Below are 26,615 nucleotides of genomic sequence, written 5' to 3'. Positions count from 1 at the left end.
GCTTGATCGGACAACTCTGTCAAAATGTTGAAGATGAAGACATAACGAGATAAACATAAATTGTTTCGTTGCAGAGTATAGAAATATAAGAAAAGGTTTGTCATTTTAAAACTTGAGCGTCTAAATAGAGCAATATCCATTTAACGTGCTATAAAGCTGCAACACTCGACATGTGAAATGAGGCAAGACGTCTATAAGGTGATATTACATTTTGTCCGACAGCGGGATATTCATTTTGCATCTGAGTAAGGTGAAGGAATAAAGAATCCTGGGCCTTCTGATCAGATGATGATTATTATCCATACATAACTAAAAGTATTGGCCGTATCAATAAATGGTCAATGTCCATATGCCATCCTATAACATCATCATACTGAACGGACAAAAATTTTGAATGTCCTTCCTCTTTGTAAGATCCAGGTCTCAAAGGTCAATTTTGAACGCTCGTTTGAATAATAGGATCATATCATGGAGCAATTCCAAGCATGGACATTATTTGGTATGAGAACATTTAAATGTTTAAATCAAGAGAGAGAGAGAGAGAGAGAGAGAGAGAGAGAGAGAGAGAGAATGAGAAAGAGACCAGGATTGAGTGGTACGGGAGAAAACAAATTTAAAAAGAAGTCATTACCTTTAGTGGTTAACGCTACTATCTTTGAGGAAACATCCTTATAGCTGTTGGTAAGATGGCCTAACGTGCCTTTTAATTGTCTGTCCACTTGAATTATCTGTGCTTCATTGGAAGATTCTGTTAAATTATTATAGATGAAAACATGATGAGACAACTACATCTACATAACTTTGTAACAAATTAAATGATAACTATTCAAAACGATGTCGTAAATCTACATCTGATGATGATATGATTATATACAGTGTTTGAACTTGTTTCGAGTTTTTGACCATAGCAGGACATTAGAAGTGCTATCATCAAGAATAAGTAGCCTACCGATAATCAATACAAGTTCAAAAATTATTTTTTACACCTCTTCCTTTAAAGATAACAGTCAGCAAAGATTATTCTTTTTTTAAAAAATCAGATATTATTGTATACTTATTTAATGAAACCTTGAGTTAAGAGAAATGCCATGAAAAGACAAACTATCTGATTGTATTTTTGAGCGTCTAATTATGTCACTGTCAACAAGCAGTACCTATCATCCGATTCTTTCTTCTTTCATTCATTCATTCATTTTAAACAGCATCGAATATTTCCCTTAGTTTTTCGTCTGTAAGCTGCGTCACTGAAGTTCAAGGCCTCAAAAAAGTAGCACCCCTCATTGCTACTGTTCCTGTATGCAAGCTACATTTATGGGTCTATAAAGGAAACTAGCAACCACTCTTCCTCACTACGAAAAGGGGTGCTAAAAATTGAATATATAGTAAGGATAAAATCATGAGCTTAAATACATTTACTCTGTATCAAAAGGTATCTACCTAGGATTGATATAGTAAACGTACTCAACTGTCAGAAGCAATGAAGTAATTTTACATCTGATAAAAATGGGTCAATCTAAATACATAGTAAAGTAAGACATAATATTATATACAGTTTTGTATCAAATGTTAACTATCTAGAGCGATAGAGTATATCTATATATGGTCAAATTGAACACGTAGTAACAATAGAAAGATAAGATTTTATACATTTACTTTGTATCAAATGATAACGATCTAGAACGATGGAGTATATCGACATATGGTCAAATTGAACAAGTAGTAACGTTAGAAAGACGAGATTATATACATTTATATACATTTACTTTGTATCAATCGGTAATCAATTCTTCAAATTACTACAAAATGATTCCCACAAGGTCAGACCATCATGAACAAAAATACCATCAAAATAGGATGCACCTGCATGCTAAATATACAAAACTTTATCTCCTTCAACAACAAAGGAAAACTATCACAGCCAAAAAAGCTCAACAAGAACCGACAGAAAACATGCAACTGAAGGATTCAGGCACCATGCCCACTAAACGGCAATTGTTTGATACAAAACGTATTTATAAAGCCAAAGAAACGTACATACATAGACCCCACAGGTTGTTCATTCAAAACCAGATGCAACCTGCACAAATCTTCGTTCAAAAACATACGCAAAAGACATTCTACTATGGTAAGTGAAAATACATTTGGAACCTCGAAGAAAATAAAAAAAAATACAACACAGCATTCCACGCATAATCATCTCCAAAGCACAGTAGTACTCCCCTTTATATAAAATGTTCAACCTCTTCTTGGACTAAACATTGTACATCATCACAAAACCCAACATGGTAACATAGATAGATAGATAGATAGATAGATAGATAGATAGATAGATATAGATAGATAGATAGATAGATAGATATAGATAGATAGATAGACAGACAGATAGATAGATAGATAGATAGATAGATAGATAGATAGATAGATAGATAGATAGATAGATAGATAGATAGATAGATAGATAGATAGATAGATAGATAGATAGATAGATAGATAGAACGATGAAATAATACAATATTATTATTTACCTTTACTGGTTAAGACCACAATTTTTGTTGACATGTCCTTATTGCTCTTCGTGAGTTGTCCCAGTGTGTCTAAAAATTCTTTATTCCGATTTTCCATTTCGGCGATCTTTGCTTGATTTGAAGTTTCTGTCGAAGATTTGAGGACAGAGACATGTAAACCGATAGGTAACGTAAGAGATAACTACAAATGAATTATAACTGTTAAATCCTACAATAGGACTGTTTAAACCGGCTTTTTGCAGCGCTACAAGGCCATATAGATATGCTGGGGTACGACATGGTAACACTCAACAAGAGAAACGAACTAACATCTTCATGCAGACTCAAATTTTCAACATTATGATTTAGATCAATTTTACAATGGCCATGTTACATTTTGTAATGAATGATCTTCGCTCCCTAAGATTTACAACGCAAATTTAAAATGGGAACTAAGTAACCGAAATACACAGCTTTTAAAATCTGTCGAAACAGACAGGACTACACTTAAGATAACCTTGACCCTTGGAAGATTTTAAAAAAAATATATAACTCTTTCTTACAGTAGTAAAAATACAAAATCAAATGTTCCTAGATACAAAAACAAAATTTTTATACAGAATTTTAAAGAAAGATAATGTGTTACCTCTTGTCGTCAAATCGGAGATTTTTGCTGTCATATCTTTTTTGTCGTTTTTCAAACGGGATATTTCAGTCAGCAATTTCTTGTTGTTTTTTTTCAGATTTGAAATGGTTGATTGAAGGGACATTTCTGGAAGGAGGAAAAAGACAAATCAAGGATTAGTTTCATCGAAATTCCAATCCGAAACAGTAAATGGCAGTTACTATCGTGATCCGTCTCAAATTTTCAATATTGTGATTTAGATTGGTTTTACAAAGGGCCATGTTATATTTTGTAATGGTTGATCTTTAATCCCTAAGAGTTACGACTCCATTTTCAACCGGAACTAGAAAACCGAAAACACAGCTCTTAAAATCTGTCGAAACAGACAGTGCTACAGTTATGGTAACCTTGATCCTTGGAAGATTATTTTAAAATAGATAATTCTTGTTTACAATAGTAAAAATATAAAAGCAATTAAATGTACCTAGATACAAATACAAAGTTATATACAAAATTTATAAAGAATGGAAAGGTGCTACCTCTTGTCGTCAAATCTGAGATTTTTGCTGTCATATCTTTTTTGTCGTTTTTCAAATGGGATATTTCAGTCATGATTTTCTTGTTGTTCTTTTCCAGTTTAGAAATGGTTGTTTGAATAGACGTTTCTGGAAGGATGAAAAAGACAAATCAAGAAGTTGTTTCATCAAGATGTTTCACAAAGATTGATGTAGATAGATAAATCAAGAATCTGTATCATCCAAATTCAAATCGAAAACAATTATTCAGGTATACCGTCTGTAATTTTCAATAAAAGGTTCCTAGATTTATTTCAACTTGCGGAGAACCCGCAATAATTGCGCGGAAATGAAGGCTTTATGAAGCCTTTATTTAACGACAATAAGTTTCCTTGATAGAATGTAGAAGGATCTTATGTTTTGAGTTTATTCTCAACACTTTTAGAGTTTCGGCGTGCGGATAGCTTTTGGTTTTATCAACAATGTATAAATAATGGAAATTAATTAATTCTTATAACAGATTACAGTATACATAAAACGTGCGTTTTTATTCTTGTGTTGAAGAGATAATTCTCATCCTCTATAAAACACTAAATAGCTATACCCCATCATATATAAATCAACGCGTACACCGATATTAATTAGAATTAAAATCTAAGGTGTGATAGCGATAAAAAAAAATAATATCTAAACCTAAGACATCCGGCAAATTGGTGAACAGTAGTTTGAATTTTCGGCACCCCTCGTTTGAAACATTCTACTCCAGATGATTAGAAATGCTAACGCATGATCACCATTCAAACATTTGAAAACTCACCTTTTTGTTTCATGAAGTCTGCTTTGATATTGAAGTATTTTATACCATGTGTGTGAAATGTAATGTCTATTGCTATGTAAGATATTCAATTTGCTGTGTATAGATCTATATATTTCATTGTATTTCTTTATATCAACGTAAGGCGTTAATTTAAAGTAATGTAATGCACATAGAGTCGGTAGAAAATGATATTAGTCTCTGTACAAGTGCCATTTGTTATTATTATTATTATTATTATTATTATTATTATTATTATTATTATTATCATTATTATTATTATTATTATTATTATCATTATTATTATTATTATTATTATTATTATTATTGTTATTATTATTATCATTATTATTATTATTATCATCATCATTATTATTATTATTATTATTATTATTATTATTATTATTATTATTATTATTATTATTATTATTATTATTATTATTATTATTATTATTAATGTTCTTGTTTTTGGGCATTCTGATAAATCAATCAAAACTATCAGTCATGAAAACAGCATTCAACGAACAAAAACTGATCGAGTGTAACAATAAATAATCAAATCACGCTACACGGACATTAGAGAAGACAGTCTGATTAGCAAGGACAGAGAGAATGAGATAAAGATCGTGATAGATATATAGATTGATATAGATAGGCAGATAGGTAGATAAATAGATAGATAGACAGATAGATAGATAGATAGATAGATAGATAGACAGATGGATAGATAGATAGAGCGATAGATAGATAGATAGATAGATAGATAGATGGATGGATGGATAGATAGATAGATAGATAGATAGATAGATAGATAGATAGATAGATAGATAGATAGCTAGATATATATATATATTATATATATATATATATTATATATATATATGTGAGCCAAGGTCAAAAGGTGCCCGTCTGATACCAGTGTTAAGAAAATTTGAATTTTACTTAATTATGGGCTGTTTTTATTGGGTTAATGCTTGTAATCAATTGATAATATGAAGAAGAGATAAAATGAGATAGCACAACATACTCTGCTCAACAGAATATGAAATAAACAACTTGAAAGTGAAATTTGAATGCTGTTTGGCATGTGCTTAAAACGAGGTCAACGCATCACCTTTTTAGAAATCATGTAGAAATTAAATGTGATGTTTTAGCTCACGTGATTGAAATTTGACTAATAGTATAAAGTCAAAATTTACTTTTAAACGCAGTTGCAGTATATTACATATCTGATTAAGTTTTATATAGAGTTCTTAAAAAGTTGGTGTTGCTTGTGACCTTTGGTGTCATCAAACACAGCACAATACTAAGCCTCGACACGAAACGTTAAAGCTCATGTTTAATGTTTATAAAATGTTTAATTATGAGAAATAAGCATAGATTTACTATCTGAACTCAAATCTTTGAGTAAATGTATACCGTTTTGCCAATATTGAGGTTTATTGGTTTTGGTGTTATTTGTCACAAGCAACACGGCATGCGTGAACACGTGGAAGTTTGTTTCGTTAAATGGCGATTCGCAATTTTGATCCACCCTTCTTACCAGTCTTTGAAGTGCAGCACTTTCGTTTGCCTTTACAGCGTGGCTCCAGGGAGAAAAGGTAAGTTGAGCTTTGGTGTCATCGCTATTTTACATTGTCACAAGCAACACTTGATATTGGATATTACAAAGTGCCACCAAAAAATTATGTTTTCAGCTGTTATTCTATTTACAAATATGATATTATGACATCTCACATAAGACTGTGATTTTGACACAATTAATTATTTCATTGTAATTCTAATTTTTTATGTTTCAGGGTTGTATCAATCAAGAAAAAAACAAAACTCAAGCTTTCGACGAATCCAGATAAAAGAAGGGTTGCCAAGAAATTTGATTTGATTTACTATTAACACACTAAATTACTACAAACTAGCAGATTTGAGCAGTAGGGCGGATGTTACCGTATGGTTACAAGAATTCATTACCATGGCTGATATTTATCTAGTGTTTGTGTGACTTTTGGTACTTTTTGTGACCATTGGTGTCATTGGTTAAAATGTCACAGGTGACACTTAAGTTTGAAGTTTCTAATATATTTCTGTTTTCATGTTCTTCAAAGCTTGAAATGTCATTGAATTACATTTTAACAGGCGATATTAAATGTGTTCAGTTGCTATTCTTGATTTATTGAGGCAAAATTGCGTTCTAGTGCCGATTTTGACCAAAGTAATAGCAACAATGGTATTACTAATTTCTAAGTATATTTCCAATTTGAAAGTATTTAGTTTCTTAAAATATTATTGAATTTCATTTTATAGTAGGTTATTGTGCTTTTTTGACTGAAAATAATGATTATTATGGACGAAAGTGTGATTTGGTGTTGCTTGTGACATAAGTAATGGTGTCACCGGTCTTATGTCACAAGTCACATTCAGATGCTCTAATTTCCATGTATATTTCTATTTTTGAAGTCTTTGGTTTCTGAAATAAATATTATTAAATTCCATATTTAACTGTGGTTATTACACTGGTTTGACTGAAATTAATGATATATTGTAGAAATTGCAATTTGGTATTGCTTGTTACATAAGTAATGGTGTCATCGGTCTAATGTCACAAGTGACACAATGTCGCTAAATAAGACATGCTTTGGTCACATTATTTCCCAACATTTTATTCCAAACGTTTCTGAACATTGCTGGTAATAAGCATATGCAATATGTTGTTGTTGTTAATGTACAGACAGTTTTATGAAATAATATATTTGCATTCTATGTTGCTTGTGACCGATGACACCAAAAAGCAACATTTTCTCCAATAGTTGGTAATATTATTGTACAATGAATGTTGTTGATTGTGTCCTTTTGTCTATAACTTACTAAATAAAGTTTGATACTCAACAAAAATCATTTGGTTATTGAGTTTTTTGTCTCATTTTGGTGTCACCGGTCACAGGTGACACCAGCAACCTATAGGTATTGTTGACGATATTATGCTGCGTTAGACCTTAAAGTTATCTAAAGGGCCTTTGATTCATGAAGTACAGGGTTTTTGCTACATATATAGAAACATGAATGGACTATAATGTCACTTTTATTTTGAGAAAAAAAAATTGGCACCTTTTGACCTTGGCTCATGTATATATAGGTAGATAGATATAGAGATAGATAGATAGATAAATAGAGAGAGGGATAGATAGATAGATAGATAGATAGATAGATAGATATATATATAGATAGATAGATAGATAGATAGAACCACAGAGGTGTTTAATTTATATTGATTACCTTTAATGGTTAAGTCTCTAGTTCTTGTTGACATGTCCTTATTGTCATTTGTCAATTGACCCAATTTGTCAAATATTTCTTTACTCCGATTTTCTATTTCGACGATTTTTGCTTGATTTGAAGTCTCTATCGGAGTGTTGAGGACAGAGACATAAAAACTGATAGGTAACGTAAGAGATTTTTTTAATGGATTAGAACTTTTAAAGACTACAATGCACTCAATATGAATATTTGTACCAACTTTTGCAGCGGTATAATAACCAATGATCAAGTATTAAACATTACAGTGAATATCTTTATGTGTGAATGTATGTGTATGTGTGTTTGTTTGTGTATGCGTCAGTGTGGCGTTGTGTGTTGTCTACATTGTAATACCAGACTAATTTACACCATGAAAATTAGCCAATTCTATCCATCTGGTACAAGACATTGGGATTTTTTAGATTTAGATCTTTATTACAATGGCCATGTTACATTTTTTAAAGAATCTTCAATCCCTTAGATTCATTATGTTTTTGTTTTGTTTGTGTGCGCGTGTTGCAAGAATCTAAATATAAAGTCGACAGTCAACATCACTTGACTTGATGATCATCAATTTTAATTATGAAACGAAACCACGTCCAGTCTTAGACAAAAGCCTACCAAGTCGGAGACTAGAAAATGATCATTGTCACGTCTATGTAGGAGCAGGCAAGTAGGAATAGAAAGATAGAACTCAAATAGTTTTCCCATAGACTAGCGTCGGGTGCCGCTTTTATTTTTCCCTTTTATTTTCGGGTAAAGAGCTCATGTCACTTGACTGATAGTAAGAGATTGTTTTAGATTTAAAGAAATAGGTAATAGTGGTAGAGTATTGGCACGTTGTATAAGGAGAGGTAGGTTCAGAAGGTAAGTATCAATCCCCGTTAAAGAAAGGTGTTTTTAATATAAATCAACAGAATTGCCTAATATAATAACAAGTTAACACATAATTAGCCAAAGAATAATAGTGCTGGTTTTAATTCATTAAATGTATTCTATGGGTATTAATCTTCATCCCGTATCACACACTATTCATTAATCTCTTAGCTTATAGCGTCTGGTGAGAAGGGTTTTCCTTTCGGTCGAACGTTTTCTGGGTTGGTAGTTTCCGTCTACTGCTTGCCAGGTTTCCACTCTTGTCTCTTTTTGTAGCCAAGATTTGGATGGTTAGTAGGGTGACCTGAGGCATAGTTGGCCGTTCGGTTTGGTCCGTCACAGGATGTAAGCAAGTCAGTTAATAACCGCTGCAGTTTTCGGTATATATATATATATATATATATATATATATATATATATATATATATATATATATATATAACAGAGACAGAGAGAGAGAGAGAGACAGAGAGAGAGAGAGAGAGAGAGAGAGATGGATACATAGAGAGATAGAACGACAGAAATGATAAAATATCATTGGTTACCTTTACTGGTTAGGGCTACAATTCTCGTTGAAATGTCCTTGTTGATCTTTGTTAGTTGTCCCAGTTTGTCTAATATTTCTTTATTCCGATTTTCCATTTCGGCGATCTTTGCTTGATTTGAAGTTTCTATCGGAGAGTTGAGGACAGAGACATATAAAGTGATAGGTAACGTAAGAGATACCTACAAATGAACTAGAACTGGTAAAGCCTACAATAGGACTATTTAAACGGACTTTTTGCAGTGCTACAACAACCAATGCTCAAGTGTTTATCTTTCCAATAAATCTCTTTCTGTGTGAATCTGCCTCTTTCTCTGTCTATGTGTGTGTTTATGCTTGTGTATATTTATGTGTGTGTGTGTGTGTGTTGTCTTTATAAAAAAATAACCATATTCTGTATTCTTCTATGAAAATTATCCAGTTCTATATATCTAATGCAAGACATTGATATTTTTGCGATTTAGATCGATATTACAATGGCCTTGTTACATTTTAAAAATACATTTTCTTCAATAACGAAGATAGTCGACGCCATATTAAACCGGAACAAGGAACCCGAATACACATCTAATAAAATATGTCGAAACAAACAGGACAACAATTTTTAGATAACCTTTTCGCTTGGAAGATTTAAAAAAAAAAGATAACTCCTTTTTTACAGTTGTAAAAATTCACACGCAAATGTGTCTAGATATTTAAACAAAGTTAAATACAGAATTTTGAAGAAAGATAATGTGTTACCTCTTGTCGTCAAATCGGAGATTTTTGCTGTCATATCTTTTTTGTTGTTTTTCAAACGGAATATTTCAATCACCATTTTCTTGTTGTTCTTTTCCAATTTTGAAATGGTTGATTGAAGGGACGTTTCTGGGAGGAGGAATATGACAACTTAAGAATTAGTTTCATCAATATTCAAATTGGAAACAATAATGAAAATTACTCTCGTGTACCGTCTCCAGTTTTCAATAAAAGATTCTTAGGTTTAGAAAAAAATTAGCGCTGAACCAGCAATAATTGCGCTGAAATTAAGGCTATTATGAACTGGCACTCATCTATTATATTGTGAAAATTTACATCGAGATGAATCTTTTCTGCAATCACCAATCAAAATCTGTCCGGGAATGAAGTCTGTATGTGAACTCAAATGAATCTGGCAACAAAGCGACCAGATGGCGATTCCCAACGTCAACTGACCCATCATTAAGCGTACCGTTATTATTAGATTCTCTAAACGAGTCAACTTGTGATAGAACTGTCCTTGTTTTCAAAAAGGTTTACAAGTTACTAAGTAAATCAATCGGGGAAAAAAACGTTTTTTTTATAATTTTTATATTTGGATTAGTTACAGGACGATATGAAAGAACTGGGCCTGGAGGAAGATGATGCTCTGAACCGAGATGCAAAATGTGGGATAAGCTGAAAGAAGACGAAGATAATTCTTAGATTAGCCAGTAATTCTGTGCTTGTTGGCAAGCATATAACTTAGTAAATCTATTACTGGACTGGTAAAGAACTAAATCTAGTCACCTTACCTAAGATTAGGCCCAGTTGTATGGTCTAATTGAAGACATAACAGTGGGAATGTCTAATTTTGTATAGATGATAAGTCACATTGTGGACATCTGTTTAAAACTAATGTGATTTAAAATAATGCACGAAATTCTTATATATATTATATATTATTATATATATATATATATTATTATATTATATATTATTATTATTATTATTTATTATTATTATATTATTATTATTATTATTATTATTATTATTATTATTATTATTATTATTATTATTATTATTGAATTATTTTGATGATGATGATTGATGTGATTGATGTGATTGATGATGATGATGATGATGATGATGATGATGATGATGATGATGATGATGATGATGATATTAATAATCAGAGAGCTCATCTTTATATAGGCTGAATAAAAACAACATTAAAGAAGTGAGTGACGTCAATTTTCTTCCTTCCAAAACCATATTTAGCATCACGCATAGCATCAATATTTCAAGTTTATTCTTTATTGTACGAAATACCCTTGAATCCGTTCTTTTTTATGATCTCTTCCAGTGCTGTCAATCTTTCCATTATCTTGTGGACATCAAATGATTCTGTGTAGGTGACATTACAAGCATGAACAATCAATTATATTTTCTTTTCCATTATTATAGTATATATCTAAAATAGACCAATCCTTTCAACCATCTATCTATCTATCTATCTATCTATCTATCTATCTCTCTATCTATCTATCTATCTATCTCTCTATCTATCTATCTATCTATCTATCTATCTATCTATATATCTATCTATCTATCTATTTATCTATATATATATATATAATTATCTATCTATCTATATATATATATATATATCCCTATGTATATATATACTATTTTAATATTTACCACTTCAACACGCAACAACACATAACAAACCAAACTCAAGTAACACACAGTCCTGACGATTGCTGAAAAAAGCTGAAACATCGATGTAGACCGACTCCAACATTGTGGTAAATATCAAAATAATAATTCGCTTCATTGCTACATGCCGAGCACTATTCGTACCATATTTGTATCCAACACGATTCAATATATATATATATATATATATATATATATATATATATATAAATATATATAATATATATATATATATATATATATATATATATATATATATATAATGATGGTTAGAGCTAATATAAAAATATAAATTGTCACTCACATTATATATGGCCAAGACGTACGTTTCTGTGGTTTTCGTCCACGTCTTCAGTCGGCATAATGTCCGAAGAAAAAAATGTATTCCGTTGTTTACTCCGTATGTCCTTGCTTCCGTTGTGTAGTGGTGATTAGTGTTGATGTGTGGTGACATTGTTGTAGTGTGCTCTCATTGCTTATATTATGAGTGTGTGTGTGTGCAAAAAGCACCACATTAGCAATGCACTATTGGGAACAAATAAGCACTAATAAAACATCAACAATAACCTGGGAGGTCGTCAGGCAAACCCGCCCCTACAGATGCGGTGCTAGAAAATGCAACCTGTGCCTAACAGAGAAACTGGAAATATTATTACACAACCACAGAAACAATAGCACCTTAAACAAAAGATCAGAACTAATGACAATGTGCATACACTTTAAGAAATTCAAGCTCAAAACGCAAAAGGTCAAATAACCCTTCCCCCTCCCCTCTCCCCCCCCCCCCCCCCCCCCCCCCTTCCCGACCCTATTATACCCCTCCTCCTCCTCCCGCCTCCCCACGCAACCACATTCCAAAGCAATATCATACACACACATGTATACACCACACACAACACACCCCACCCCCCACACACGCACACACATTTACACAAACACACACACACACTCATTATATAAGCAATGAGAGCACACTACAACAATGTCACTACACATCAACACTAATCACCACTACACAACGGAAGCAAGGACATACGGAGTAAACACCTCAAACGGAATACATTTCTTTCTTCGGACATCATGCCGACTGAAGACGTGGACGAAAGCCCCAGAAACATACGTCTTGGCCATATATATAATGTGAGTGACAATTTATAAATATATATATATATATATATATATATATATATATATATATATATATAAATAATATCAGAGAGAGTGGATGTGTGTGAGAGAAAGAGAGAGAGAGAGAGAGAGAGAGAGAGAGAGAAAGAGAGAGAGAAGGAGGGAGGTAGAAAAAGAAACAGAAAGAAAGAGTGAGAGAAAGATATGAAGAAAAAGAAGAGAAGAAGAAGAAGAAAAAGAAGAAGAAGAAGAAGAAGAAGAAGAAGAAGAAGAGAGAAGAGAGAGAGAGAGAGAGAGAGAGAATTTGTGTGTGTGTTAATGATGAAGTTTATGTGTCGCGGAAGGTTGAAGTTTATACCGATGACATTAAGAATTGGATGGATGTAAACAAATTGAAATTGAATGAAGAAAAAAACCGGGGTGCTGTGTAAAAAGAGGAAATCTTGCAAAAATAGAATTAAAATAGATGAAATTGATGTAGCAGTTTCCAAAGTTTCTATTTCTAATAGGAGCGATCTATATTCAGGTTTTCGTCCAACCGAGTCATCGATCACATGATTTATTGCTGTCTTAGGATTGGTCATTTCTTAATAAAATGTAAACACGCTGCTTTGTTTATGAAAGTTGTAAACATACCCATGTTTCACGCTGAACAAAATGACCAAATGTGATATTGGATAGTTTGAAAACTGTGAACACTTTTCATTATGTGGGTCACTTTGAGCACATTTTGAAATGAAATGTGACCAATGACACCTAGCACATGGAAAGGTAATATAGATCGACCCCATTGCAATGTTAGCAATCTGAGTGCATTATTTGAAAACCAATATGTCTATGAATAATCATATCACCAAAATTATTCAAAGCTGTCACTAAATTATTTAAAACACTGGTCGTATTAGACCTTTGATTGACATTGAAATCGCTAAAACGCTTGTCACTTCTTTCAATTCAATTCAATTCATTTCAATTCAAATATTTATTTGTTGTCGGCATTTAAAAATGTTTCATAGATAATGGAGTCTGGCTCATAGAAGCCTTTGACTGACAAAGGTTTTAACACATAGTGCATAAAAATACATTGTAATACATTTTCCCTTAAAAACATTCCCTCGTTAAGATTCCAATCACGACACGTAAAGAAAAGTAACATAATATTTATATAATATATATATATATATATATATATTATATATATATATATATATATATATGAACAGTTAGATCAATTACAAATATTAATTTGCATGGCTGGCCATTCCATAAGAGGATATGATTGTTGAAAACATTAAAATTTGAAATTTTCCTGATGTGCTCGGAAAGTTCATTCCAAAGCACATCAGCAGAATATCTTAAAGATCTTTTGCCATAAGACGTTGTTCTGACCCTTGGAATATCAAGGAGGTTTGAATATCTAAGATTGTATCTGTTATTTTTCAAAATGACCATATCAGATAGACAAAGAGGAGCAATTTTGTATAAAAATTTAACGTTTCCAAAGCAATTGTTCTCATTCGTCTTATTTGTAGGGAAGGGACTTTGGCCTTTGAAAGTAATTGGTCGTAGGATTTTTTGTCATCTTCATAAATAAAACGTAGTGCTCTTTCTTGTATCTTTTCAAGTTTATCAAAATTAGTTTAAGAACAGAAATGCCAAGCTAGTGGACAGAAAATGAAAGAGTGAAATATTGTTAACTTGTTCAATTTTGAAAGGTATTTTCCAAGCCTTTTTAAGACATTTAATTGCTGAGAAGCTTTACGGCAGATGGTTTTAATGTGTAAATCAAATTTTAGTTGGTAGCCTATGTCGATCCCTAGTAATTTTACAAATTCTTCGCATCTAGTACTTGTAGTTCCAATATTGAACGTGGGTTTCTTTGTGTGTGTGTGTGTGTGTGTGTGTGTGTTTGTACTTACTGAAATTGCCTGGAATTTGTCCGGGTTTGCTTGCATACAATTTATTTCGAACCACTTGATAATTTTTTCGCTTTCAATTTCATATTTTAATTTGAATGAGCATATGACAGGGTATTATAGTCAGCATAATAATATAACTTTCCCTCTCTGATAAAGTAAAATATATCATTTATAAAAATGTTGAAAAGTAATTGTCCAAGAATTGATCCCTGTGGAACGCCTTTTTTTATGCCTGCCCACTCGCTCAAAGCATCCTCTAATTTTATTTGTTGTTTTCTTCTGCTCAAGTAATTTTCAATTAAACAAAGAGATTTTTGTTATTTCATCATTAGTAGACTTGACATTTGTAATGCACTGCTCATTGGTTGTCCCAATTACAACATTGAAAGATTGCAGTAAGTTCAGAACAGGGCTAGATTGGTGATGATATCAAAACATGACGATCCTATCTCACCTGTTCTGAAAATTCTGCAATTGATGCCCGTGAAGCAGCGCATTGAGTTCCAGATTTTATATTATTGTTATAGCTCCTTTCATGACCTGACACCATCCTATTTAAATGAACTTCTCTCTCATTATAGACCTAGTAGATCGCTAAGATCTAATAGTATGCTTCAACTGAAAGAGGTACCCTCTAAGTTTTTGTTCAACAACAAATCCCTCAGAATGACTGCGCCCAGGTTGGGGAATTCCTTTTCTTATAATACCAAATAAACAGTGAAAATTTAGATACCTTTAAAAAGAAATTTAAATCGAATTATTAAGAAGAGATTATTTCAATGAATATACTTCATGTTTTAATTGAGGGTAAATGGTATAGTAATGTGTATGTAAAGAGTTTGCGTAGGTGAATGTGGAGAAGTTTCCGTATGTGGGTTTGAATGTCCGTATTAATGGGCGCTAAAGAAGTATATTATATTATTATAGTATTAGTATAAGTATTGTTGTTATTATTATTATTATTATGATTATTATTATTATTATTATTATTATTATTATTATTATTATTATTACTATTATTATCATTATTAATATTATTATTATTATTATTATTATATTATTATTATTATTATTATTATTATATTATTGTTTTTGTTATTATATTAGAGAGAGAAAGAGAGAGAGAGTGAGAGAGAGAAAGAGAAAGAGAGAGAGAGAGAGAGAGAGAGAGAGAGAGAGAGAGAGAGAGAATTAGAAATCGAATTGATAACTTACCCTTCTGCACATCCAATTCTCTTTCCCGGTCTAGTTCAGTTACTCTGTTTCTTAATTTATCCACGTCTGAGGATTCTGTGGTAAGGATAGACATCTGATTTGTGTTGGTGAGAATTCTCTGTATCTGTCGTTGTTTCTATTTTTACCCTATTTTTTCTATTTCTCTTTCCTTCTTTCTCTCTCTCGCTCTCTCTCTCCCTCTCTCTCTCTCTCTCTCTCTCTCTCTCTCTCTCTCTCTCTCTCTCTACTATCTCTACTATTTATCTCTTTTTTTTCTCCTTCTGTCTCTGTCCTTTTCTATTCCATTTTGTCTCCATTTCTTTCTCGACTCCCCCCCCCCCTTTCTCTCTCTCTTTCTCTCTCTCTCTCTCTCTCTCTCTCTCTATCTATCTATCTATCTTGTTTCTCTGCCTTGCGCTTTGTCTCTATTTCAATCTCAATCTCTCTCTCTCTCTCTTATCATTATATATATATATATATATATATATATATATATATATATATATATATATATATATAATTCATTTTATCCTTCTCTCTCTATCTTTCTCTAACTTTCTCTATCTTTCTCATTGTTTCTATTTCTTTCTGTTTGTCCACGGTCCTCTCTCTCTTTTCTATGTCTCACCATCGTTCTCTTTATCTCTTTTTCTCTCCCTTTAACTCTCTCCATCTCTCCCTCTTTGTTTCTATCTCTCTCTTTCTCTCTCTCTCTCTCACTCTCTCTATCTTTCTCTCTCTCTCTCTCTTTCTTTCTTTCTTTCTCTTTCTCTCTATCGCTATTGCTCTTTCTCTTTCCTTATCTGCCTCAATTTCTCGCCCTTTCTCTCTCTCACCCTCTATCTCTCTCTCTCTCTCTCTCTCTCTCTCTCTCTCTCTCTCTCCCTCTTTCTCTCTCCCTCACGCCCTCTCTCTCTCTATCTATCTATCTATCTCTCTCCTTCTCTCCATCCTTCAAACACAGAAGCAAACACACACACACACACATCCACACACACACACACAGACACACACACATCATTATACTCGCACACGTGTGCCCGCGATCACTCATAAAGAAACACACACACAAACATACATATATGTGTACAATATTTCAAGTATAATTATGATCAACTTCTACAATGTTGTTTCGACCATTCGCTCTCATCAGGAAGTGATAGTAAAAGTAGATTGTGTTTTTTTCTGTTGACATCGTACTTTTTCGGCTTCGCGGTTATGGTGGTTCATAATTACATAAAAGGTGTTTGTTTCTATATCTGCATGATGTTAGTTCGTTTCTTCTGTAGAGTGTTGCCATGTTCGGTTTTGTGAGGATGTAGAATTTTTCCTCCAAGCAGAGGTTAAAAATATTAGATGATGGGGATTACGACTGTGCTCTGGAGATGGTTTTCCATGGAATTTCTGTGTTGTGTGTTTTTTCCTTTGAGGTTCCAAATGTGTTCGCTTAATGTAGTAGAATGTCGTTTGTGTGAACTTTTTGAAGGACGATTTACGCAGGTTGCATCTGGTTTTGAATGGACACTCTGTGACACCATGTATGTTTGTTTTAGAAGTTGATCAAAATTATATTTGAAATATTTTATAGATAGCTTCCTTTATCAAAAAGTTGAGCACTATGTTTTCATTTTTTTTCGTATATATATAAATATATATATATATATATATATATATATATATATATATATATATATATATATATCAAAGGGTGCCTGCGCAAAGGCCGTAACGTCAAAATTTTCAAATTTTCGTTTTTTACATAAATCAGCTTGGTTTGGAGTAAGGTTTATTTCTACAAAAAATATATATGCAAACGTATTAATTAATTAATTTTTATTAATTAAAACCCGAACACCGTAACGTTTTTAGACCGATATTGTGACTGCCAAAAAGCCGTAGCATGTCATACAGACTTAAGACGCTCTAAACAGTGCCTATCAGTTACTGCCCAAAAGCGTTAACAGTAAATACTATTTCACCGCCTGACGAAAAGGTGGAAATGCGGAGGTAAATTTGACTGCCCAAAAACCGTATCAAACAATAAGGCGTTTGGGCAGGCATAGAATTATGCCACCGTGGTTACAATGGCGAGCACAATGGCCTTGACTGACTTTACGATCTTAGAGCAGTGAAAGATATGGGGGTGGAAATGAGAATTATTAGCACTCGAAAGACGTAATTTGGCCTTGTGTGGGATTCTACAAGGACATTGATGCAATACTGTGTTACAATCTACAAATTTCGACCTTAATGCTCAAGAGTGATGGGAATGACAATTGGGTAACACTTATTCCAAGTCTCGAAATTCCCTTCCTGCCAGTATCAATTACAGAATACGACATCATAACTTAAGGGATGGGTCAAGCTCTAGATTATGAGACGTTTTTTTTTCTTTGGCCACCAATGAAACTTGACAAGTGTAACCATCTTTTATCTTAGCAGGGATTTATCCTTGCATATTTTAAGGTGGGTGATCCCATGGAATTGAATGTTTATTAATGAGAATGCACTTCCGGTGGCATCTTACCTGAATGCTGCACCCTCATCAATTTACTCCACTGTGACTGCACACCAACACAATAATTTCTTATATTTTCCCGCGTTTTCACGTGACAAATGTGTATAAGTATGAGCACTTGATCATGTCACAGCATACTTTGTTCCATACAAGCAGGATTTTCAAGAGTTTGCAACACGTTTTGTTAACCAAAGAAATTGTTTTATTCTCTCAAAGGTAAGTTTTTCGTATTAATTCTTTCATCATGCTGTTGTTTTATATTTATCATCTTGTCATACTTTGATCCTAGAAAAACTGTAAACGCGTTACTTCAGCATTCATTGCTTGTGCGACTTTGTGATGGAGGAGTTCAAGTTTTGCCTTATGATCCGAGGTCAAGGAACAATTCCCACTTGAAGCCGTGCAAAATTGAACCTTGGAAAAGGCTCTTTACTCAGAGTCTCTCTCTCTCTCTCTCTCTCTCTCTCTCTCTCTCTCTCTCTCTCTCTCTCTCTCTCTCTCTCTCTGATCGTACTCAGGTGGAAAATGAGTCTCTCGGTCCAAAGACAACTGAAACAGCGTATCAGAGGCTTGATGTCTTTTCTAACATGTTCATTGTTGCTGCTTGTGAAACACTTGATCACATTATAGGAGATTGTACTATATAACAGTTCCATTACTTTGACAAAGCATCATTTTTGTAAGGCAACGACTTTGTCATATTTGATTGAATTGAACTATTTGTATCATTAACAATATTTTTATTTTTTCAAAAATCTAGTTAACCACATGTCAACAACTGTTCATAATAATATTATTGGCTATTTTGTATATTGTTCCACTTTTATAAGCAAATTTTACTTTTGTCTGTGCGCCACATTGTTATTAACCAGTACTGCCGACAACCTTGTTAAGCGGAAAACTATGTAATGGAAATTTTATATTTTTGTACCAAAGTATTTATGCACTTCAGATAGCAAAGTATTTATACGCATTGGCAATAAAAGGGTCTTACTTTATTTTCAGACAACAATGGAAGACGGCAGTATGTACCTAAAGATGGCAGAATCTTTCACCAATGACAATAAATACAACTCTTCAGATGAAGAGCCTTTGAGCAGGAAGCAACAAGCTCACTTTGATGACTCGGATGACGAGCCCTTAAGCAAACTATGTCAAAAACGTAACAAGAAGACATGCAATACAATCGGCAAAATGCAACCTCCACCGCCAGAAGCGTCAAATGCCACTGAAATGGCCAGTCAATACATCGAAGGAGAACGACTGATTCATCAACACCGACTTGATAATCTGTTATCAGCCAATGGTCTCACACGAAGATCAATACAAAAAGATGGAAATTGTTTTTTTACTGCAGCTGCTACATTTTTGGATATTAGTGCATCTGAGCTAAGGCAGTTATTGTGTGATTTTCTTGACAAGAATTGCACATTTTATTTACCTTACATCTCTGCGGATGTGTGTGTGTGTGTGTGTGTGCGTGTTTGTGTGTGAGAGGGAGAGTCTGTGTTTCAACTCTTTAATCCACACACACACATACTCCCCCCCCCCACATATATGGTCAAACACAAAATTTCACCCTTTTTCACGTCCGTTTTCCTGTCTTTCTCAAGAACGGTCACTCTGTCCTTCAGCTTGTCCACATCAGAGGGCTCTGTGAACAAGAATAATGTTTTATCCAATAGGGAAGAAAAGTCGTAACGTCAAACACTATTCTCCTGTGGTTCCAAAATCCTTGGAAGTGTGTATGTAACCAGTCCTCGGAGTACCAATTATGATTAAGGTAGATAAAGGTGGCATAACTATTTTAGGAGCGGAGTGTATGGGCAGGTTAACAACGCCACTACAACATTATCTCATACGTCTGTAGTGTTTCATTCATCCTGTTTTGTTAATAAAGGGGAAACTTGAAACGTCCATTTATCTGTTTTGGTATATTAAATTGAAGCTTACAGTCAATTTCACATTTTTATTTATTTTTTCGAGCTTCGAGCAGAAACATTTACAATTACATAGACACAATTCAAACATGGAGTTGGTGTCTTCTTATAATGGAAGAGATTCAATATAAATCCATACAGGAATATAAAATCTCAAGGTTCTGTGTCTTATTATTCTAATTTTAAATTTGCTTTACCAAGTCTGGTTCATCACATCATAGTAACTTTTTGAAACCAGGTGGTTTGACACTCGAATTCGGATCGGAAGATACTGGGTTCGAGTCCCGCTCTGACGGGCGCATAGTTGAGTCCTTGATAAGGGCTCGTTCCTCACATTTTCTCACCATACTCGGGTTCAAAATGAATACCAGTCGTTAAAAGCGTTGTCTAAAAGAGATTGTAACATATCCTAAGGGAAGTCTTGTCTCGTCCTGTATGTTAAGTGTTGCTGTTGACCATGGACCATTTATAAAGCGTTTTGAGCACGTTATGTGGATACTGCGCTTTATAAGAAGCTTAAGATCATGGGTCACATGAATGATAGATTAACAACAAATGCAGTCACACAAACATTGACGTACCCGAATCGATCACCAATTTTTTCGTGACTCTTCTCTCCAGCATGACACCTTCAGTGTTCAAGAAGTACACGGCGCATGTGTAAACTCCCACATCCTCTTGGTTAGGGTAGGGCAACGTCAGGTTCAGATATTGTTCACTTTCCTTGTTATCCACTCTCCCACGAACCTGTAAGATTGCATTATATTGTACTAGTAAACTTGAGAATTGATAAAATGCTATATCTAGTAAAAGTGATCAAACTTACAGCCTGTCAAGATGAATTTGATTAAAAAAAAGATGGCCAGCGTGGCTCAGTAGTACGGTCTTTGCTTCGTACCCGAGAGGTACCGAGTTCGATCACCGCCGCCGCGCTGTGTAGCCCTGAGCAAGTTGTTAGTTAAATTTGAGGCGGTGCACTGCGGCTGATTCATGGGTTATTCCATTATTCCCTTGGAATAGACCTTAGAGATAAATTTCCCCTATAAGATAAAATAAAGGGAATTTTTACCCATAAAGTCATGTTTATGGTCACAATAGCTTAAAATTAATCTCTAATATCCGCAGCAATCCGAAATGCTATCAGTTTACTGAGGTGGAGAAGATTTACATCCATCCCATCACTGAATAATCTCCACCTTACTTGACATTTATTGTTGCAAGACCCAGACACCATGCCCCAGAGCCATACAATCACTGAACACGCTCCACTTTGCTTGACATTCATTGTTACAAGACCAGACACCTACCTCTGAGCCAGTGACAACAACCATATCAGGATCAGTTTTGGCAATGATAATGGTGGCGGTCCCACCGGTGATGTTGATAATGCAAGTAAATGCAATTCTTTTTTTTTAATGATCCCTTCCACGGGACATCCTTAAAAGAAACTTTAGCTTTCATATAGCGCAATATCGCTATATATATAGCTCAAAGCGCTTTACAAGGGATCCCTGACCAACAGCAACACGTTACATGAAGGATGAGACATGACTCTTGTTTTGCCCGATAGGAGCATAGCTTTTAACGGCAAAATACTTATTTTACACCTGAGTACAATGAAAGAATGTGAGTTAAGAGCCTTTTCCAAGGACTCAACTATGCCCGAGGCGAATGTCAAACCTTAAGACTACATATCCTTAGATGCTGTCGCCCAGAGCATTCCATGAAGGAATGCAGATAATTAATGAAACAAATGTCTGTTGTCAACAGAGTTTTCCTATATCGTCCAAGTGCGCGAATTGGGGATTAACAATCTTGCCCAAGGAAAAAATTTCCAAATTGCCTGACGCGGAGCCAGTACTCTGGGCCTTCTATGTCATTGTGAAATGCCTAAACACTCAACCACCCCCACCCCCTCCAAAATACACTAAAGTGGAATAGAATAAAAGTTCAATGGGGCGGAGAAGTCGTGACGTCACACATTTACTCTTACGGTTCCAAACCCATTGGAAATGTATCAGTTCTTCAGAAGATTAGTAATGAATGGGCTAGATGTTCAAAGAAATAAATTTTATGTTTTTGTTTTTTTAAGGGCTTTACGGCGCTTGAAACACGTTAAGGTCATATCAACGCCAGAACTAACTAAATTTTAGAAGCAGGATGTATATGTATGTTGTTCAGATTACATGTCGTAAAGAACCGATGATAGCTGATAGTTATTGACGATCAACGTATATTTAGACTAGAAAATAAGATGCATCACTCTGAAACTAGAAGATCAATTACACAATGTATGTATCCAGTCCTCCAGAAGAGTAGATTTACACTCCCAATGAGATTGGAACCAGTTTTTATGACATCACAATTCTGTTTCCTATTATGATGACGACCTATAAAGATGTTGTACTGTAAATACCCACCCAAAATCTTTGAGAAATATCCTTGCTGACGGAAGGTTCTCTATCCGGAAGAACCATCACCATGGGCGCTTCGTTGTTCTTCGATATTTGCAGCAACAGAATGCCCTCAGTGTTCTTGGAGTCAACAACACACGAAAATTCAACGACTTTTTGCAACGTTTTCAGTGGTGTTTCTGGTAATATCTTCATCTGAAGGGACGAGCCTGTGCAATGATATTGACAGACATATATTACCTAACGCAGTAAACGGTACGTCCTCTCTCTGTAGGAAAAATCTTGGAATGTAAACAAAAAAGCACCAAAATGTAAGCATTGTTTAATATTCCGCTCAGTTTGCCACTCCTTAGTTACCTAGAGATCGCTTTTTTTTGTTTACATTCCAAGATTATTTTACAGATTTTTGTGTCATCGATCTGGTTTTTTTATTAATGTATTTGTGTCTTCGAAGTTTTTTGCTGTTGGCTGAAAAAATGGTGTAACGTTCCGTGTTTTGTATTTTGTTGGGTTTTTTTTTAAAGCTGTTCTATGCATTTTTGATTACTACTTCCTGTAGTCCGCAGCTTCAAGCAGCTTTATATCAATTTTACTTCTCTTTTAACTGTTATATTTTATCCATCCCATTGGAATACCCTATCATATCTTAGTAAATGCGCAATCGTTGAATAATATTTAAACGCGTTGAATAAACACTTTATTTTCAACGATTGCAGAATATTTTTGCTCATTTTATTGGTTTTAGATAAAGTGTAAAAGATAACTGATTGGCAATTAAAATAATGTTTTGGTGGCCATGAATACCAATCTAAGGGGGGGGGGGTCAAATTGTTATACAAACATATACAATATATGGTGGCGAAGCAAAATACAACTAACATACATGTGGTCATGAAATATCTAAAAAATCTTACTTGGATGGGTGCAATAAACCAATAAACCTAACATTTCATTTTTTTTATTTGTATTTATTAAACTTATTTTCTATCATACAAGTACACACATTCGCAAGCTCATATTGTTATTTGGCAAGATAACCAAAAAAAAACCTCGTTTAATAAATAACAAGAAATGAAAGAATCGTGTATTGTTCTACCCGGCTAAACTGAGAATAATCAAGTCAAAAACCAACAATTTCGTGACTTTAATAAAACATCAGGTTTGATAGTTTTTAACTAGATGAGGGTCATTTTAATCGATCAATATTTAAGAACGATGTGCAGTGCGTGCAGACTTCCAGCATGAATACAGTATTAGTGATATTCCTAGGAGCTATAATTATGCATGTTAACACAATGAATTCTGTGTTTAGAGCATGTTGAATGCTACATGAGTCATTAAAAACAATAACTAAACACGTTATTTTTCATCGTGCAATTACACACACTCACAATATCGTTGTGTTATTTGGCACGATAAAAATAACTCGTCAGGGGTGGAATGGTAGCAACAGGGTAAAGCTGAATAGCGACAAAACGAAGGTGATGAAAGCGGGGAACAACGCGTTTTAAAACGAAACGAAGTTGAAAGTAGCAGACACGTCAATAGATTTTATTCATATAGTCAAAAAATTTGGATCGTTCTTAGATTCGTGACTGTCGTTGGACCACCAAATTTAAGACAATGATCCAATCATCAATCTGTTTTTGAAATTGGGTATTTATTCGACATGTCCTTTCTGAGGATGTTACCAAAAATATTCTCCTTTCTCTTTCATTTTTAAAGCTAAATTACTGTATCTGTATCTGTATGGTTGGCGCTGAAGAAACCAATGGTCTGGTTGTATTTCAGTGGCGTCCTCATTGGGCGCGGGACCATGTCATTCGGGCCTTGAAATCGTTTAGGTGTGGTGCCATGATGACCAGTTCATCCAGTCCATTCCACTCCGAGATAGTTCTAATGAAGAAAGAATTTCTGTAGTTTTGTGTTTCCTACTGTAATACTCTGTTGTTTGGTATTTCGGAAAATAAGGTCATACGGCTACAAGTTAACCAATAAAATGCTGCCAGATTGGTACAGATTGGTCTTATAAAAGCATAGGTTTCGCCCTGCCACACCTCTCCTTGGAAAATTAAATTGCCTGCCTGTTGAGAAGATGGTCAAAAACTCAAGATATGTGTCAAAGTTTATCGCTGTCTGGAAAACACCCCCAACCCCCAGCTACATTACAAAACTCTTTTGACAACCTAATCTTTGCGCTTCTCCAATGACACCAGCCGTTTGGCAATTCCACGCATTTTTACAAAGGTGGAAACAAGGTCCTTCTCTGATTTTGGTCCGTCTATAAAGAACGCCATTCCATAGAGCATCCGGTAATCGAAATCGCTGTCTATGTTCAAGACATCCTTGAAAACATTTCACTTTTTGGAACGTAATTTTTAAAAATGAGTACTGCATCCCAGGTTTGAGAGTTTTTGTCAAGATGAGGGGCATTTTAATCGATCGATTAGAGGACGAGTATTCTTGTCACAATTATAAATACGTGTTGGTTTGTGTTTTTTTTTTTTTTTTTTGCAGAGAACAGCACAATACACAAGGTAATCTTTGACATCAACAAGAACTTTATCATGTCGGAGAAAGGATGGAGATAAAATACGTGGTACTTCCTATAGCGCAATATCCACTAAATGTGCTCAAAATGCTTTACAAAAGGTCTCTAACCACAGCAACACATATAGAGCGAAACATGACGCCTGTTAGGCGATATTACATTTTTTTTTCCGGAGAGACAACGCTTTTAACGGACAGGTACTCAACTTACACCTGAGTACAGAGAGCGAATGTGAGTAAAGAGCCATTTCCAAGGACTCAACTCTGCGCGACTCGAACCTAAGACCTGCCGATCCGAAAGCGAGTGTCATACCACTAGACCACATAGCCTCACTAATCTTAAAAGATTTTAATGATATTATAGGATATGAAGTGAGTAGAAAAGTGCCAGAAGACAATAGAGAATAAATTTTTTTTTTCGCGGCGGTGGTGGGGTTTGAACCTGCGACCTTATTGGTACGACAACTCCTCCTGGCAGGTGAGAGCGTGGCTCTACCGTGTGAGCTATCCACGAACACAAAAATATTCGTTTCAAACTCAAAGTCATTTCTAGATCCCTCTCTCACCCATTTCTTGAGACCGCCGATTCGTTCACCACCATCGCGAAGTAATTTGACCAGCAGTTAAGCTTAATAGCCAATATCTCATCACAAACATATAACATAGAAACGATTGAGACATTGAGTATGCTCCGGTGTATGGGGTGAATTTTTTAATTCAGAAAAGTGATGGAGCGCATTATGTTGGTAAAACAAGATAGAAGTGAGTAAAAAGTGCCAGAAGACAATAGAGAATAAAATTTTTTTTTCGCGGCGGTGGTGGGGTTTGAACCTGCGACCTTATTGGTACGACAACTCCGCCTGGCAGGTGAGAGCGTGGCTCTACCGTGTGAGCTATCCACGAACACAAAAATATTCGTTTCAAACTCAAAGTCATTTCTAGATCCCTCCTCACCCACTTCTTGAGACCGCCGATTCGTTCACCACCATCGCGAAGTAATTTTGACCAGCAGTTAAGCTTAATAGCCAATATTCTCATCACAAACATATAACATAGAAACGATTGAGACATTGAGTATGCTCCGGTGTATGGGTGAATTTTTTTTTAATTCAGAAAAGTGAGTGGAGCAGGCACTTATGTTGGTAACAACAAGATATGAAGTGAGTAGAAAAGTGCCAGAAGACAATAGAGAATAAAATTTTTTTTCGCGGCGGTGGTGGGGTTTGAACCTGCGACCTTATTGGTACGACAACTCCGCCTGGCAGGTGAGAGCGTGGCTCTACCGTGTGAGCTATCCACGAACACAAAAATATTCGTTTCAAA

The 26,615-nt window shown here is 34.4% G+C and overlaps 1 protein-coding gene across 1 annotated transcript in view; it reads right to left on the bottom strand.

The window, feature by feature from the left end:
* LOC144968088 (uncharacterized) overlaps nucleotides 1-26,615 on the bottom strand; it is a gene marked incomplete at its 3' end in the record, with an annotated part of 28,627 nt that continues 2,012 nt past the window's right edge. The window contains 13 exon segments of the mRNA XM_078906077.1: nucleotides 1-16; nucleotides 632-748; nucleotides 2,526-2,651; nucleotides 3,151-3,276; nucleotides 3,669-3,794; nucleotides 7,729-7,854; nucleotides 9,171-9,296; nucleotides 9,911-10,036; nucleotides 11,219-11,293; nucleotides 15,871-15,945; nucleotides 19,968-20,042; nucleotides 20,910-21,075; nucleotides 22,749-22,951. Of these exon segments, the coding sequence (XP_078762203.1) occupies nucleotides 1-16; nucleotides 632-748; nucleotides 2,526-2,651; nucleotides 3,151-3,276; nucleotides 3,669-3,794; nucleotides 7,729-7,854; nucleotides 9,171-9,296; nucleotides 9,911-10,036; nucleotides 11,219-11,293; nucleotides 15,871-15,945; nucleotides 19,968-20,042; nucleotides 20,910-21,075; nucleotides 22,749-22,951 (1,483 nt within the window).

This window comes from Berghia stephanieae, chromosome 3, assembly GCF_034508935.2.
Source record: "Berghia stephanieae isolate SIO BIC M18660-M18661 chromosome 3, UCSD_Bste_1.3, whole genome shotgun sequence".
NCBI classification, from domain to species: Eukaryota; Metazoa; Mollusca; class Gastropoda; order Nudibranchia; family Aeolidiidae; genus Berghia; species Berghia stephanieae.
The sequence above is the reverse complement of the archived record's forward strand: the minus strand, read 5'-3'. Positions and strand labels throughout refer to the sequence as shown.